General features: G+C 45.8%; 2 protein-coding genes across 8 annotated transcripts in view; one reads left to right on the forward strand and one right to left on the reverse strand.

The window, feature by feature from the left end:
- The window catches only part of LOC109411671 (neuroligin-4, Y-linked), a 112611-nt gene that overhangs the window by 38809 nt on the left and 58697 nt on the right, over positions 1 to 15105 (reverse strand). For both annotated transcript variants that reach the window (XM_062857100.1, XM_062857101.1), the window contains one exon: positions 11217 to 11555. The gene's annotated coding sequence lies outside the window, so the exon portion shown is untranslated. The remainder of the gene's footprint in view (positions 1 to 11216; positions 11556 to 15105) is intronic.
- LOC134290086 (uncharacterized) lies at positions 2634 to 9877 on the forward strand. Of its 6 annotated transcripts, none has more exons than XM_062857099.1 (3): positions 2634 to 9449; positions 9553 to 9621; positions 9679 to 9877. In XM_062857099.1, exon 1 carries the CDS (start codon positions 2859 to 2861, stop codon positions 9171 to 9173), a length of 6315 nt encoding a protein of 2104 aa, XP_062713083.1. In that variant the 5' UTR covers positions 2634 to 2858; the 3' UTR covers positions 9174 to 9449; positions 9553 to 9621; positions 9679 to 9877. The 6 variants fall into 6 exon arrangements, with proteins under 6 accessions (XP_062713083.1, XP_062713080.1, XP_062713079.1 ...); XM_062857096.1 differs by having other exon boundaries at positions 2634 to 9621; positions 9679 to 9760; positions 9817 to 9867; XM_062857095.1 differs by having other exon boundaries at positions 2634 to 9621.

Consider the following 15105-nt stretch of genomic DNA (forward strand, 5'->3'; position numbering starts at 1 on the left):
TCACTGTACCAAAACTAGCTGAGCTTCGATTTTGTTTGGGAAAATATTTCCTATTTTCGGCCGCATTTTTGTGAACGAAACCTTTATTGCGGAGATTCCACCTGTTTAGACTCCTGCGGGAAAATTAGTTGCGTGGATTTTTCTTGCGTGAGCCCACAGATATAAAAACAGACCGCGTCCTGGTGCACGGAAAAACGAAAGTACCCAAAAGTGAGTTCATTCCACCCAACTTCGAGGTTGCGTGCGGGAAGCCAATTTTGAGTTGCTAGAGTCGATGTTTAGGTAGGTAGTTTGCATTTAGGCGTATACGGCCAAAGTACCTAAAGTCAAGGTTCTTTTTACTCAACCGTCAGTTAAAATTACTCAACTTTCGGTACTGTGCCACTTACTCAATTTTGGCTACCCGCATCGAATTCTCAAAGTTGGGTTGTTTTGCTATTCACTCTCTGACAACAATAAAGAGAGCGAATGAAACAGGATGCAAAAAAGAACTCAAAAATGAGTTTAAAAATACTCAAATTTGGGTTCTCTTGTTTTTCAGTGTGGAGATTTAACGCTGCGTTGTCAAGTACACATTTGGTGATAGTTTTGCATTGTAAACAAACATTTATAATGCGCCTACGTTGAAAATGAGCCCAATCAGTTTTTGCCGTCGGAATTTATAAATCTTCGCAACGGGCAATAACAAAATAAGCAACTGTTTAACCCTCCTTTGGCATTAGGTCATTTTTGACCCAAACCGAACATTGCATCTGCAAGATGTTCCCAACGTGATGCAAATAAAAGGTTACCTTATTTAGATGTTTTAGATGCCGTCTATTTATTAGATAAAATACTATTTTGACGATTTTTCGACACCCCCCGGCCCCCTCGTAGGATTTTTTCGCATTCTCCATGACACGTAAGGGTTCTCCTTCCGCAATCAATTAATGGCCCACGGCAGTTGCGAATGAGCAACCAAGTGACTAAAATGTCTACAGGGCACTGCATTGTTTTGATTTTGTATGGGATTTTGACGTTTCTTGGCCTTGTTGTTTACAAAATTTCTGTAAGAGTGAAAGAGAAGGCGCGAATTTCATGCAGTGCCCTACAGTGCCCAAATTGCCAAGTATGATCCTGACGCGGACCACATCGTGTGAGGCCAAAGGGCAATTAATTTCAATAGTTACCCCATGAGTTCAATGACCATTGGTCGGAAGGTATGATTCACAGAATACTCCCGCCAACTGTGGACTATCGGCCAACCCATCAATTTCGTTGGTCTATCCGATAAGGACCATTGTCCATTACACTAAGCCACTTTCAATCCACCAATAAAAACACAGTTTTTGCATCCGTAGTTTCGCGTAGCCCTTCCGAATTACCCCCAGTAGCATACGGGCACTGTGACTATGTCAACGGTCCCATGCTGCTGAGCTAGTAGGTATCCTGGAGTCGTGGTTCTTCCTTTCAGACGCTAGGCATTTTGTAAGCGTCAGTTTCAACTTTTACAGTTACACATGCCGGTTGTGACAGAAGTGACTGTTCCAGTGCATGAACATAATTTTGGTTTGCTATGATTTTCGAGTGGTACAAGCAGAAAGACGTTGTCAAGCAAACTCCAGCTCACTGTTTGTTCCAGAAGCGAGCCATCGTGATCGCTGGCTATAAGCGATTTGAGCATAAAAGTTCGCTCACATAACCGGGGCACTGCGATCATGTTAGGCTCATGCTCGTTGAGCTCGCTCAGAAGTCCAATGCCTGGTGGAGCTACAGAATGAGCTGCAGCTGGGAATTCTTGGACCTCCCGTTGTGTTGTTTACGTATATCCAGGAACAAATCAAACACGTAGGTGGTCTTATGCAGCCTTGTGCCTTATGGACTTCGCCGCCGCATCGCCTGCACAATTTGCTCCTGTCAGGGCCTTTGCAGTCCCTTGACTGGCACACTGACCAACTCACCTTTAACTTCCCTACTCCAACGGACTTATAAGCGCCCGCCACAGACAGCTGTACAAAGGCCACCTGTGTTCCTGCTGGGTCCTTCCGTAGCCTACGGCTACGATGGCCACCTGCACCTCGCACTGTTTCTGCAGTGTCGTGATGATCTCTTCCGCATCGGTGATCTCCTGTAGGTTGTTTATCTCCAGAGTCGCCTCCGCTGTAAGAGCCCTTGTTGCGGATTACAGGCAATAGGCCCTTTGGATCTGCGCCGCATTGACACATGCCTTTTCAATGTCAATGTCAACGTTGACTTGTATGCCGAAGTGATAATAGCCGACGATAACAAAAAGCGAATCGATAGCACGTGAAGTCGTACGGCTAATGAAGAAGCCTAATCTTAATATTACTCGTTTCTATGCAATCTTTTATTATAATAATTATTGAACAAAATCACATGAATTCTTAGTAGTTAGTTTCAGTAAGTTCAAGGTTTGTGGAATGTTAATTGTGCACTTATTTAGCTACTTAATCTATGATCATGCAACACACAAACAACACTTGAACATGTATCTAATCATTCTTAAAATTGCAGTTTAAAACCTATAGTTATTGCCTAAAGTGTCCCTAAACGCTAAATTATAAACTAAATTAGTACTTACTATACGGAGTAAATAGCCAATGATATACAGCTAATTTGACAATTTTGTTCATAGCTAGGTATCTAACCTCACAACTGCCTCATAAACCGATACTGGAAGGCTGATTGGATCAATCGGATAGTTTAGAAACTAATTTGTAAGTTGATTTCAGTTGATTGAATTGGATTGTTCTAAATAAAAGTTTTTTTCCAGTCGAGTTTACGGAAACACCGAACTACGGAACAGTTTTTTGTAACATCCTCGAAAATTAGTGCATCCAATCAGGTTCCAGCCAGTAATGAGCAGTGCAGCGATGCAGTCTGTCAACCACTGCAAGGCATGCAATCGGCCGGACCATGCCGACGATATGGTTGCATGCGATATTTGTGGAACTTGGTTCCACTACACTTGTGCAGGAGTTCAAGCCTCTATCTGCAACAAGCCATGGCATTGTGGATATTGCTCCAGCCGGGACGACGGCACTAACAGCTCAGCGATTTCGGTCAGCTCCGGAAGCTCGAATGCCCGTTTGCGGTTGAGGCAGCTAGAAGAATCTAAGGCGCTGGAAGATCGCCTTCTACTGCAGCAAGCTGAACGCGAGCGAGCTTTTCTAGCCGAGAAGCATCAGCTGGAGGCTGAGATTCAGTCGGACAAGCAGCTTAGAGGCAGCACTTCTAGTTTTAGGAGCCGACACAGTGCTAGAAGCCGTCACAGTTACAGAAGCGAGGTAAGAGCGTGGATCAATGAATCGGTAGATACTCCAGCGAAGACGGTGGATCATCAACCAGGGGCGTCAACATCGACACCTATTGTTTCCACTGGGAACGTGGTTCTAGCGGTACCAGAACAACAAACGGTATCAGCTCCGCCGGTTTCTTCTCTCGATCATCCGATGGTAGCCCAGGGTCTTGGCAATCAACCTCCATTCGTGCACCCCAACGTTGGCCAGGTCACATCGATTCTCCCACCAAGTAATTTGCCGTCAGTCGTCGCACCCGTCGTGTCAGTAGCTAACAGAGACCCACCGAGAACAATGACAAACTGCACAACTATTCATCCTCCTGAGCAGTCGTGTTCAGTTCCGCTTAGCAACGTCGTCCACCAAAAACAGCAGAAACAACACCCACTGCATCAGCCTAACCGGCAACTTCCACCGACCGTTCTGTCAGGTCCGAAGCAGCCAGTGCTTTCAGGTTCGAATCCTTTGGGAAGTCACGTTTCTGCCCGTGTATGCTGTGGAAGTCAAGCTCAGCTGCCAGATGCTCAGCTACCCAGGATGCAGCACCAAATTCATCAACGGTTCCAGCCGTGTGGTCAACAAACTGGTCAGCCCTTTCCTCCAACACTGAACCAGAACGCCTCTTCGTTTCCAGCACAGTGGCCACGAAACGCAAGTGTGACTTTCGTCGACAACCAGCAGTATTTCCCAACTGCAAACCAGATTCCCGTTGTGCAACCGATCGGCGCTTCTCACCCGATGAATTTCTACCAACCGTCGTACCCTCGATGGTCAACAGAATCGGTGCCACTCCAGCAATCGAGTACGACTGTGGGAAATGTAGCAGGAACCTACGCATCGGAACCACAACTCGATCCAGCAAGACATTCTAATCAGCAGACACTTTTTGGTCAAGCTTCGAGCTTCCACCGAGCACAGGCTGCTGAAGGCATATTGAGCGCACAGCAGTTGGCTGCACGACAAGTGGTATCACGTGAGTTGCCTAAATTTTCAGGTGATCCTCTTGAGTGGCCAATGTTTATAAACGCGTTTGAGTCCACGACGGCCATGTGTGGGATTCAACCAGACGAGAACCTGGCCAGGCTACAAAAAAGCTTGGTTGGCGCTGCTAGGGAGAAAGTCCAGAGCATACTAACTCTGCCGACGGCGATCCCAGAGATCATTGAAACTCTTCGCGACGAATGTGGCCGACCGGAACAGCTAGTTCATTGTCTGCTGGTCAAAATTCGACACGCACCTCCGCCCAATGTCAACAAGCTTGAGACGCTAATCAGTTTCGGAAGGGAGGTCAGAAACCTGGTAACCTTCATTGACGGGGCGAATTTGCAAGACCACCTGTCGAACCCGATGCTGCTGTCAGAGTTGGTAGGGAAACTACCTCCTAGTCTTCGCCTTGAATGGGGTCTTCATACGCAAAGAGTACCGCAGGTCTCGCTGAGGGCCTTCAGTGATTACGTCACATCCATCAAAACTGCTGCGTGCAAAGTGTCGCTGCCTACTGATTCGCATGCGGACGAGAACCGAAGAAGTAAGAAGGAGAAAGGGGGGTTCATTAACGCGCACACCGTGGAGGAGAAGAGGAGCTCCCCGGTATCGAGCCCGAAAAAGGAATATCATCCAAAATCCGAATCGTATGTCCCTAAACCGTGCCCTGCGTGTAATAATAGTGACCATAAGCTCCGTACCTGCGATAAATTCATTGGCTTCGGTATGGAGCAAAGGAAGCGTCTCGTCGATCAGCTTAAACTATGCCAACGTTGCCTGGGAAGCCACGGAAAGTGGCCGTGCAGATCGAAGCAAATCTGTGAAACCAACGGATGTAAGGAACCTCATCATAGACTGCTCCATCCTGCGAACACCAAACCAAACAATGCTGAGCATGCAGGTTCGTCAGGAATTATCTCGGCTCACTGTTCTCGCCAAGCCGGCGTGTTATTCAAGGTGATTCCTGTCACCCTCTCCAGCAATGGCAAGTCCGTCTCAACCTTCGCATTCCTGGACGATGGATCGAATGTCACGCTGATGGAAGAAGCTATTGCTGATGAACTTGGGCTGAACGGGAATATCAGTTCGCTATGCATCCAGTGGACAGGGAGCGTTACCAGGAAGGAACCGTCATCTAGGCAAGTGGAGTTGCGCATTTCCGGTGTCAACGGTGGACCAGATTACGCCATATCAGGGGTCCAAACAATACCGCACCTGGACCTACCGCAACAAAGCCTGGATTATGAAGAACTCTCCAAACTATTTCCGCATTTGAAAGGTCTTCCTGTTCGAAGTTTTTCGAATGCAGTTCCTCGTATTCTCATAGGTCTGGATAACGCCGCGCTGAAGTTAACGTTGGACAAACGCGAGAGGCGTAGCAGAGAACCGATAGCAGCCAAAACGCGACTTGGGTGGACAATATTCGGAGGTGGACACCGAGGAATGCCACATACCGATCACGTGATGTTCCACATGTGCAACTGTAGCGCTGACGAGTCTCTCCACAAGCTTGTTAACGACTACTTCGCAGTGGAGTCGCTCGGTGTGAACCCTTTGCCACCTTTAGAGTCTTCCGAAGATCAACGAGCTCGGCAGATTTTGATGCAGTCCACTAAGCGGACCGAGTCTGGCAGGTTCGAATGCGGCCTCCTATGGAAGAGCGACGATTTCGAGTTCCCTTCTAGCTACAGAATGGCTGAACGTCGCTTAATCTGTTTGGAAAAGAAATTTGCCAAAAATCCAGCGCTGAAAATGAAGGTAGCAGAGCAGATCGACGAGTATCTGCAGCGCGGTTATGCTCATATTGCTACCGAGGACGAGTTACAGCAGTCTGATCCACGTCACGTCTGGTACCTTCCCCTAGGTATCGTCCAGAATCCTCGCAAACCTGAGAAACTTCGCATCGTGTGGGACGCAGCGGCCCGTGTAGGAGATGTGTCACTCAACTCCATGTTACTGGTCGGGCCAGATCTTCTAACCCCACTGCTCAAGGTCATCTGTGGATTTCGTCAACGGCAGTACGTTGCAGTTGGCGATGTCCGCCAAATGTTTCACCAACTGCTGGTCAAGGAAAGCGACCGCCAAGCCCAAAGATTCTTATTTCGAATCGATCCCGAGCAAGCGCCAACGGTGTACGTCATGGACGTCGTTATCTTCGGCGCATCGTGCTCCCCGTGTTTGGCGCAGCATGTTAAAAACACCAACGCCAAGGACTTTGAGGAAACGTTTCCAGAAGCGGCGGCGGCGATCATCAACTGTACATACGTTGACGACTTTCTGGACAGCAGAGACACGGTAGATGAAACTGTGCGGATCGTGAAAGAAGTGCGCTTGATCTTCGATAAAGCTGGATTCGAGATTCGCAACTGGCAGTCTAATTCTGATGAGGTACTTCGACGGGTCGGGGTCGACAGCAACGATACTGCAAGATGCTTTTCAGTTGAGAAGTCTACGGTTGCCGAACGTGTTTTGGGGATGACATGGGATCCCAAGGATGACATGTTCGAATTTGAAACCCAGTTCCGTGAAGATCTTCATCCGTTATTATCCGGAAGCATCGTCCCCACAAAAAGACAAGTTCTCCGGGTCGTGATGAGCCATTTTGACCCCATCGGGATCGTAGCTACGTATACAGTGCACGGAAAAATTTTGATTCAGGATGTTTGGAGATCCGGTGTTAGTTGGGACGATCCTGTGACGACAGATGTTTTTGAGAGTTGGCAGCGATGGGTTCGATTGGCTCCGCATCTGAGACAGGTTCGAATTCCAAGGTGTTATTTCCCGAATTACCACCCGGACAGCTACGATTCTCTCGAACTTCATATCTTCGTTGATGCCAGCCTAATGGCATACTGTGCTGCAGCGTACTTCAGGATTTCCGACGAAGGTTCACCACGCTGTGCCCTAGTAGCCGCGAAGACGAAAGTTACACCTCTAAAACCTCAATCGGTTCCAAGAAACGAACTGTGCGCTGCGGTGATTGGAGTAAGACTTCTAAGGAGCATCCAGGAGAATCACTCCATACCAGTCCAGAAACGTTACATGTGGACTGATTCAACGACCGTTCTCGCTTGGTTAAGAGCGGATCCTCGGAAGTTCCGGCAATTCGTTGCTTTTCGGGTTGCTGAGATTCAGTCTGAAACAAGTGTCGATGAATGGCATTACGTCCCAACAAACCTGAATGTCGCTGACAAGGGTACCAAGTGGGGAAGCGGTCCCTGTTTTGACCCAGAAAGTCCGTGGTTCACGGGTCCAGTATTTCTTCATCGAGCGGAAAAGGAGTGGCCGCGTCAACCGGCCAAATACGCAGAGCCTCAGGAAGAGACTAAAGCTGTACAACACCACGTTGCAGTGTGCGACTCAACTAACGATTTCGGAAAGTTTTCTCGCTGGAAGGATCTAGTGAAGAATCTGAGCTACTTGCATCACTTCGTCCATCGCTGCCGAACTCCTCACCGAGAAACGACTGGCAGTAGGATTGCAGTTTTGGAGCAGCGAGATTACGTAGCAGCAGAGGCAAGTTTGTGGCGAGTTATACAAGGCGCAGAATACCCCGAAGAGGTATCCATCCTGCGTAAGAATTCTGAGATGCCCAGTTACGAACGCAAGCCGCTGAACAAGAGCAGCTGCATTCGAAAGTTGTCACCATTTCTAGATGACAAAGGTTTGTTGCGGATGAGTAGTCGGATCAATGAAGTTTCGCTGTATTACTCGGCAGAGTTCCAAAATCCGGTGATAGTTCCTCGGGGTCATCACGTTACTAAGCTGCTGATCCTTGAATACCATCAACGCTTCGGACACGCAAACGTCGATACTGTTGTCAACGAACTGCGCCAACGGTATTACATACCCAAGATTCGGTTTGAAGTGAAGAAGTTCGTGAAGCAATGTATGTGGTGCAAAGTCTACCGAGCAAAACCAGCCGAACCGAGGATGGCTAACCTACCACATCCTCGAGTAACACCTTTTGTTCGCCCGTTTACGTTTACTGGCTTGGACTATTTCGGGCCGTTGATTGTGAAGCGCCGGCGGTGCAATGAAAAACGGTGGGTGGCACTATTTACATGTTTAACCGTACGAGCTGTACATGTTGAAGTAGTCCACACGTTGTCAACTGAGTCATGTAGACTGGCGATTCGTCGTTTCATATCCCGGAGAGGGGCACCGCAACAGATATTTAGTGACAACGGTACCAATTTCCGGGGAGCTGCTCGCGAGATTGCCGATGAGATCAAATTTATTAATCGGGAACTGGCCAGTACGTTCACCAATGCTGAAATCGAGTGGGTGTTCAACCCGCCCTCCGCTCCCCACATGGGAGGTGTGTGGGAGCGGAAGGTACGCTCAATCAAGGATGCGTTCAAATGTCTACACCACAAGCAACATTTGAATGACGAGGAATTGATGACCTTTTTAACCGAAGCGGAGATGATTGTTAACTCCCATCCGTTGACTTTCGTGCCGCTAGAAGACTCTACAGAAGAAGCAATTACCCCCTACAACTTCCTGCTGATGAGTTCGAGTGGCACCAACACTTCATCAAGAATACGCATAGCTGAAGAAGTCAACTTGAGAGTAAATTGGAAACATATGCAACAACTCCTAAACCAGTTTTGGAAGCGATGGATTCAAGGCTATCTACCAACTATAGCGCGTCGGACCAAGTGGTTCAACGATGTCCGCCCGCTCCAAGTGGACGATCCGGTCGTCATCGTAGACGAAGCGGTTCGTAACGGATGGCTACGAGGTCGTGTCGAAAAGGTCTACACATCGAGTGATGGTCAGGTCAGAAGGGTTGATGTCCAGACAGCAGCAGGAAAGTATCAGAGACCAGCGATCAAAGTAGCATTATTGGATGTTCTGCAAGATGGTAAGGCCGTTCAAAGGTAAGGCATTACGGGTCGGGGTGTTGCGGATTACAGGCAATAGGCCCTTTGGATCTGCGCCGCATTGACACATGCCTTTTCAATGTCAATGTCAACGTTGACTTGTATGCCGAAGTGATAATAGCCGACGATAACAAAAAGCGAATCGATAGCACGTGAAGTCGTACGGCTAATGAAGAAGCCTAATCTTAATATTACTCGTTTCTATGCAATCTTTTATTATAATAATTATTGAACAAAATCACATGAATTCTTAGTAGTTAGTTTCAGTAAGTTCAAGGTTTGTGGAATGTTAATTGTGCACTTATTTAGCTACTTAATCTATGATCATGCAACACACAAACAACACTTGAACATGTATCTAATCATTCTTAAAATTGCAGTTTAAAACCTATAGTTATTGCCTAAAGTGTCCCTAAACGCTAAATTATAAACTAAATTAGTACGGGATAGTAAGTACGGAGTAAATAGCCAATGATATACAGCTAATTTGACAATTTTGTTCATAGCTAGGTATCTAACCTCACAACTGCCTCATAAACCGATACTGGAAGGCTGATTGGATCAATCGGATAGTTTAGAAACTAATTTGTAAGTTGATTTCAGTTGATTGAATTGGATTGTTCTAAATAAAAGTTTTTTTCCAGTCGAGTTTACGGAAACACCGAACTACGGAACAGTTTTTTGTAACAGCCCTCATCTCGACCCCTTCGCCAAAAACCTCTTCCGCCAGAATTTTGTAGGCGGCGCCCTTGCGCTCCTTGTTGTGTTTGAGCTCAAGCATCATTTCACCCAAATGTATGCTTCATCCTTCTCGCGCTTGACACCTGCCCTCCTACGTGTCCCTAAGCTCCTGCAGATCTAGTGGTTTCTTTTTTCTTTCTCTTCCGCTCAACTGTGGTCCAAAGAAGGGCCACCCCCTGATCTGCCTTATTTGGTGGTTGCTGAGGGCCTAACAATGGTCACAACGTCTTGTTCCCTTCCATCCGGGACGGGATAGCCTTTTCAGGCCCACCCTTCCCAGGTTTCCGAACGCCTGGCTGGGGTCCGACTTACTGACATTACTGCGGGCTTTCGGGGATAGTAATCGCATGTTAGGGGTTTTAGGCAGTGTTGCGAATACTCACTTGCAAGAGTGATACTCATTTGCTTCTATCTCAGTCCAGAAGCATGCTATCAAAAAATGATGTTAGAAGGGCTTTTAGATTGTTTTTCAATCTAAAAGTTTGCCGAATAAAGTAAAGGTCGCAGACGCATACCAAAGTTGTGAGAGAGCTGTGAGTACGAGGTGAGTAAAATTCGTGTAATTTATACTCACCTTGTACTCACAGCTCTCTCACGGTTTTGTTATGCGTCTGCGACCTTTACTTTAGGGCCCATATAGCCGAGGCGGTAAACGCACGGGTATTCAGCATGACCATGCTGAGGGTGACGGGTTCGATTCCCGGTCGGTCCAGGATCTTTTCGTAAAGGAAATTTACTTGACTTCCTTGGGCATAGAGTATCTTCGTGCCTGCCACACGATATACACATGCAAAATGGTCATTGGCAGAGGAAGCTCTCAGTTAATAACTGTGGAAGTGCTCATAGAACACTAAGCTGAGAAGCAGGCTTTGTCCCAGTGAGGACGTTACGCCAAGTAGAGGAGGAGGACCTTTACTTTATTCGGCAAACTTTTAAATTAAACTACAATCTAAAACCCCTTCGAACATCATTTTTTGATAGCATGCTTCTGGACTGAGATAGAAGCAAGTGAGTATAATTTTTTGCTAGTGAGTATTCGCAACACTGGTTTTAGGGACACAATTAACATTTAGAAAAAATGTAAAGTAAAATCCTAATTGTTAAGCGTATTTCCAACGTTAGTTAACAGAATAGGGTCTGATTGATCCAATATATTTTTTACTCTACAAAGAAAGATTAGAACGATTTTTGCTACATTTGCGTAATTTGAGTGGCCAATTATTCATAAAAATAAATGTTGTGTCGAAGATTGTCCCAAAGCGCTAGTTTAATATGAGATCAATTGCATAATTGTCTCGCTTACCTTTCTGGTCTATCATAGAATTCCCATACAAGTACGTAACCATAAAAATGTTTCCTTGTCACACTTAGGTTCACTCTGCCGTGTCAGTAAACTTGTTCCACCACTTTACTGTTGCATCAGCTCGACGTACGTAGTTTTAAAATTTGGCACCTTTCATGAACAAACACACACCCGCTCTGCATATACACTACTTTTTTCGACGGCTCAGTTTTTCACTTGGGCCTGGCTTGGGAGGTATGTCTCTGGTACACGTTCTACCTTCCCGAAAGTTTTCAGCTCCTGCTAGCCATCACAACAAACGCCCCAACACAATCGCGCATCAACCAACCACACTCGGATCTGTAACGAAAGATAAAAAGTGGAACAAAAATTCAGCGAACGAAAATAAAAATCATTTGAAAACAACAACACAGCACACGGATATAAGAGCAACAACATAGGCGCAATAAGTAGAAAAGTATACTTGAGCGAAGCTAATCAGATGTTTACGTTTTTTGTCAGCATTAGCGGCTCAAAGGGGCAGAAAAAATATTTTTAATCTATTTTTAACGCCCCTTCTTTTCGCTTTTGTGGACCCCGCCGGTTTGTGTGGCATTTTCCGCGCCCATTCGCGTGCCCGCATTTCTCATTTTCCCGCTGCTGGGTTTTGTGTGCGCGGCTTATAATGTGTAGATATTTATGCAGTGTTTTATTTATTTTGCTTAGCGCGCTCTCTCGGATGTGGGAAGCTGCTAGAGGAAGGTATGACGTACCTTCCAACTCTCAGCCGTGTCACAAAGCAGAAGGAATCCCACCGACCGTTCATCGTCAGACCGCGCAAGGCTGACGATTGAGGGAGAACCGCGTTGATGACGATTTTTGTCACTGGGTGTTAATCATTCGTTTAGTTAATGCTTAGATGTTGTGTGATATATATTATGATTTTAGAATAGTGTCCTTCATCTGAGTGATGCGACGTTTCTTAAAAATTCTAAAGAATTTACCAATGTTGGCAGTCAGATAAGTTACACATCATAACATCTACTGGCGTGATAGTAACTTTTCACATCATACAAAACTGCGATATGCAATCTACTATGTCCAATAAATCTTGTAAAAGTTTAGTTTAGAACATTTTAAATATCAGTTGCGCTGATCATCCAAACTATTATCAAGTTAAACATAGGTTCAACAGCCACTGCAGTGTTTTTATTGGTTACATAGAGTTACGTTACTAGATCGACTAGGTTTATTGTAGCTTGGTGAGCAACACCGAAACCCGATAAACGCATGTCAACGCTCTATAAACGGCGACGGTCAGCAATACATCGATTGGAGCAATTCAGATCAACATCACCCGAAGGTCTTACCGCTGATGCCAGCAAGATTCTCATTGAGCACCACCTGGAAGACGCAGGTACGCCCTCAGCCCAGGGAGTCCGACGCCAATCATTCAGTTAGAACTTGAAGTGTGATCAGATCTATTCAGTGGCGTAGCCAGAAATCGTCTCTGGGAGGGGGTTTCAACGGTCAATGATGCCTGTTTTGATTTAACATTTACATTTTGTGAACAGTAATGAGCAACTGTATTTGTAGTTTGAAAATAACGGCGCGGCCGAAAAATTTTTTCGTCGCAAAGCGCTTTACTGAAAATTTGTTCCATGAATTTTGGCTCAGGGGAGGGGTTTTTACCCTAACCACCATTCTCCCCCCATCCGTGGCTACGCCAGTGGACGTATTAATTAAAAGTTCTTAGTGAAGTTTGGTAAACAAGTTTTGGCCATCAGCCCTAGGAAATGTGAATGTTTAACAGTTAGTAAAATTGTGAAGAAGTGAAAAATATGATTTCTTTTCAAAAGACAGAAATGTTCAGTTCATTTTTATAGAACTTGGAATATATTTTTTCCCTGCAGACACAGGTACTTTGCCATGTTTTTTTTATTCCAGAACGAGAAGATTATGATGTAATATTTTCATCATGTAATTATGCTAGTAATACTGCATTACCTTTTGTTTACTGAGACTACAAGGATGTGGACATCTGAGAAGATTTGAGATAGTGTGGATGTTTTTCAAAGAAAACAGGGCATTCACTTCAACGCCTGGGCGATTGAGTGGGGTAGCCGCTTGACTAATGCGAGAGGCTGGACACTACTCGAAGCCATGGCTAGACTGAACGTGGATGTTGCGACGTACTACTTACTTACTTTCAGTCCTGGGCACCCACCCAGACAGCCAGTAATCGTAAAAAATGATAAAGTGGAGGCCATATGCGTACATGTCTCCATTTAGGCACATGTAAAATGTTCGCCTATCGCCTCCACTTTTACATCTTATTCAACATCTTATGCGATCACTGGTTGACTCTGGTGGTGGTGCAGAGGGCCGAATTGAAAGATTTCCATCCTGGGCCATTGCCAGTCATCGCCTTGACCTGTGACCAGGTCAAATTTCTGTCGACTTGCTTGATTTCGTTGTTGAGGCTGCGCCGCCATGAGCCTCTGGGTCTGCCTCTACTGCGATGTCCTGCTGGGTACCAGTATGTTTGTAGATTTCGTTTCCGCTCCTGCGTAGAGTGTGGCTGACCCACCTCCACTTTCGCTCCGAATTTCTGTCGCTATCGGCTTTTGATAACATCTACAATGGAGCTCCACGTTAGAGATCCAATTGTGAGGCCACCATGCAAGAATTATATACCGCAGGCATCTATTGATGAAGACCTGCAGCCGTTGAGTGTTCGCCACTGATACACACCAGGTTTCACTGGCGTATAGCAGCACAGATTTCACGTTCGAGTAGAAAATTCGGATTTTGGTGCGTCGACTAATCTGGTTGTTTTTCCATACATTTCTTAAACTCGCAAAAGCAGGCCTCGCCTTCTTGATTCGTGCACCTATGTCGAGCTTGGTGCCGCTATCGGCCGCCATTTGGCTACCAAGATTTTGGATGCTTTCAACATTCTCCATTGATTACCCAGCTACCGTAAAGCTGGAAAGGTTGACCGTGTTTACATCCAACGATTTGGTCTTGTTGGCGTTGATGGTAAGACCTGCCGCTGAGGAGCGATTTGTAACCGTCGGTTCCATATTTCAGAAACAAATTTTGAAAACGACGTATAATCAAAGGATGTAGTATTGATTATACGTCGATTTAAAAATTTGTTACTGATTTAACTTGTGGTTCAACCACAAATCCCAAAGCTCCCATTCCCGAACATAACACGCCCTTATCCCAAATTAGTCACTAAAACAAATGGAGTGAGCGGCACTCATGCAGTGACTTGATGCATGAGAAAGTGCCACTCCACTCTCACGGCGATCTGTCATGCTCAAGTGTCAGCTCATATTCGAGCAGTTAGAACCGATTTGCGTTGATAAGTGTAACCCACAGATTTCGCACAAGTTCCGAAATACAGGCATGTCCCGTTTTAATCATGCGAAAAGTATAAATTTGCATAAATGCACTCCCTGTATGTGTGCCACTTTGATATAAATACGGCTGCATTACACAATAGGGGCTGTCCATAAACCACGTGGTCATGAGAGGGGGGGGGGGGGTGTTGAAAAGTCCCAAAAAAATGACCACGTGGTTTATGGACAGCCCCTATTACACTTCTTTTTGGCTGGTAATTCTAGAGCGGTCTTTTTTTTTCCTTCTGAACCATAGGGGGATAAATCTGCTCATCAGACACCCTAACAGGAAGGTTAGGGTAGTGTGGGGTTAAGGCCGTCTTCTACAATGCCGGTAGAAGCCAGGACTACTCTCTCCTCGACCCACTAAAACACATTCCTATGGTCGCCAAACCCTACACTCAGCGAAAAAAACTAGCGAAATTCATCGAAATACCTTATGAAAATTTGCTATAACTAATTCTTATGGATGACATAAGAATACCTTATGAAAATTGATC

The sequence above is a fragment of the Aedes albopictus genome, chromosome 3 (assembly GCF_035046485.1).
Source record: "Aedes albopictus strain Foshan chromosome 3, AalbF5, whole genome shotgun sequence".
NCBI lineage: Eukaryota > Metazoa > Arthropoda > Insecta > Diptera > Culicidae > Aedes > Aedes albopictus.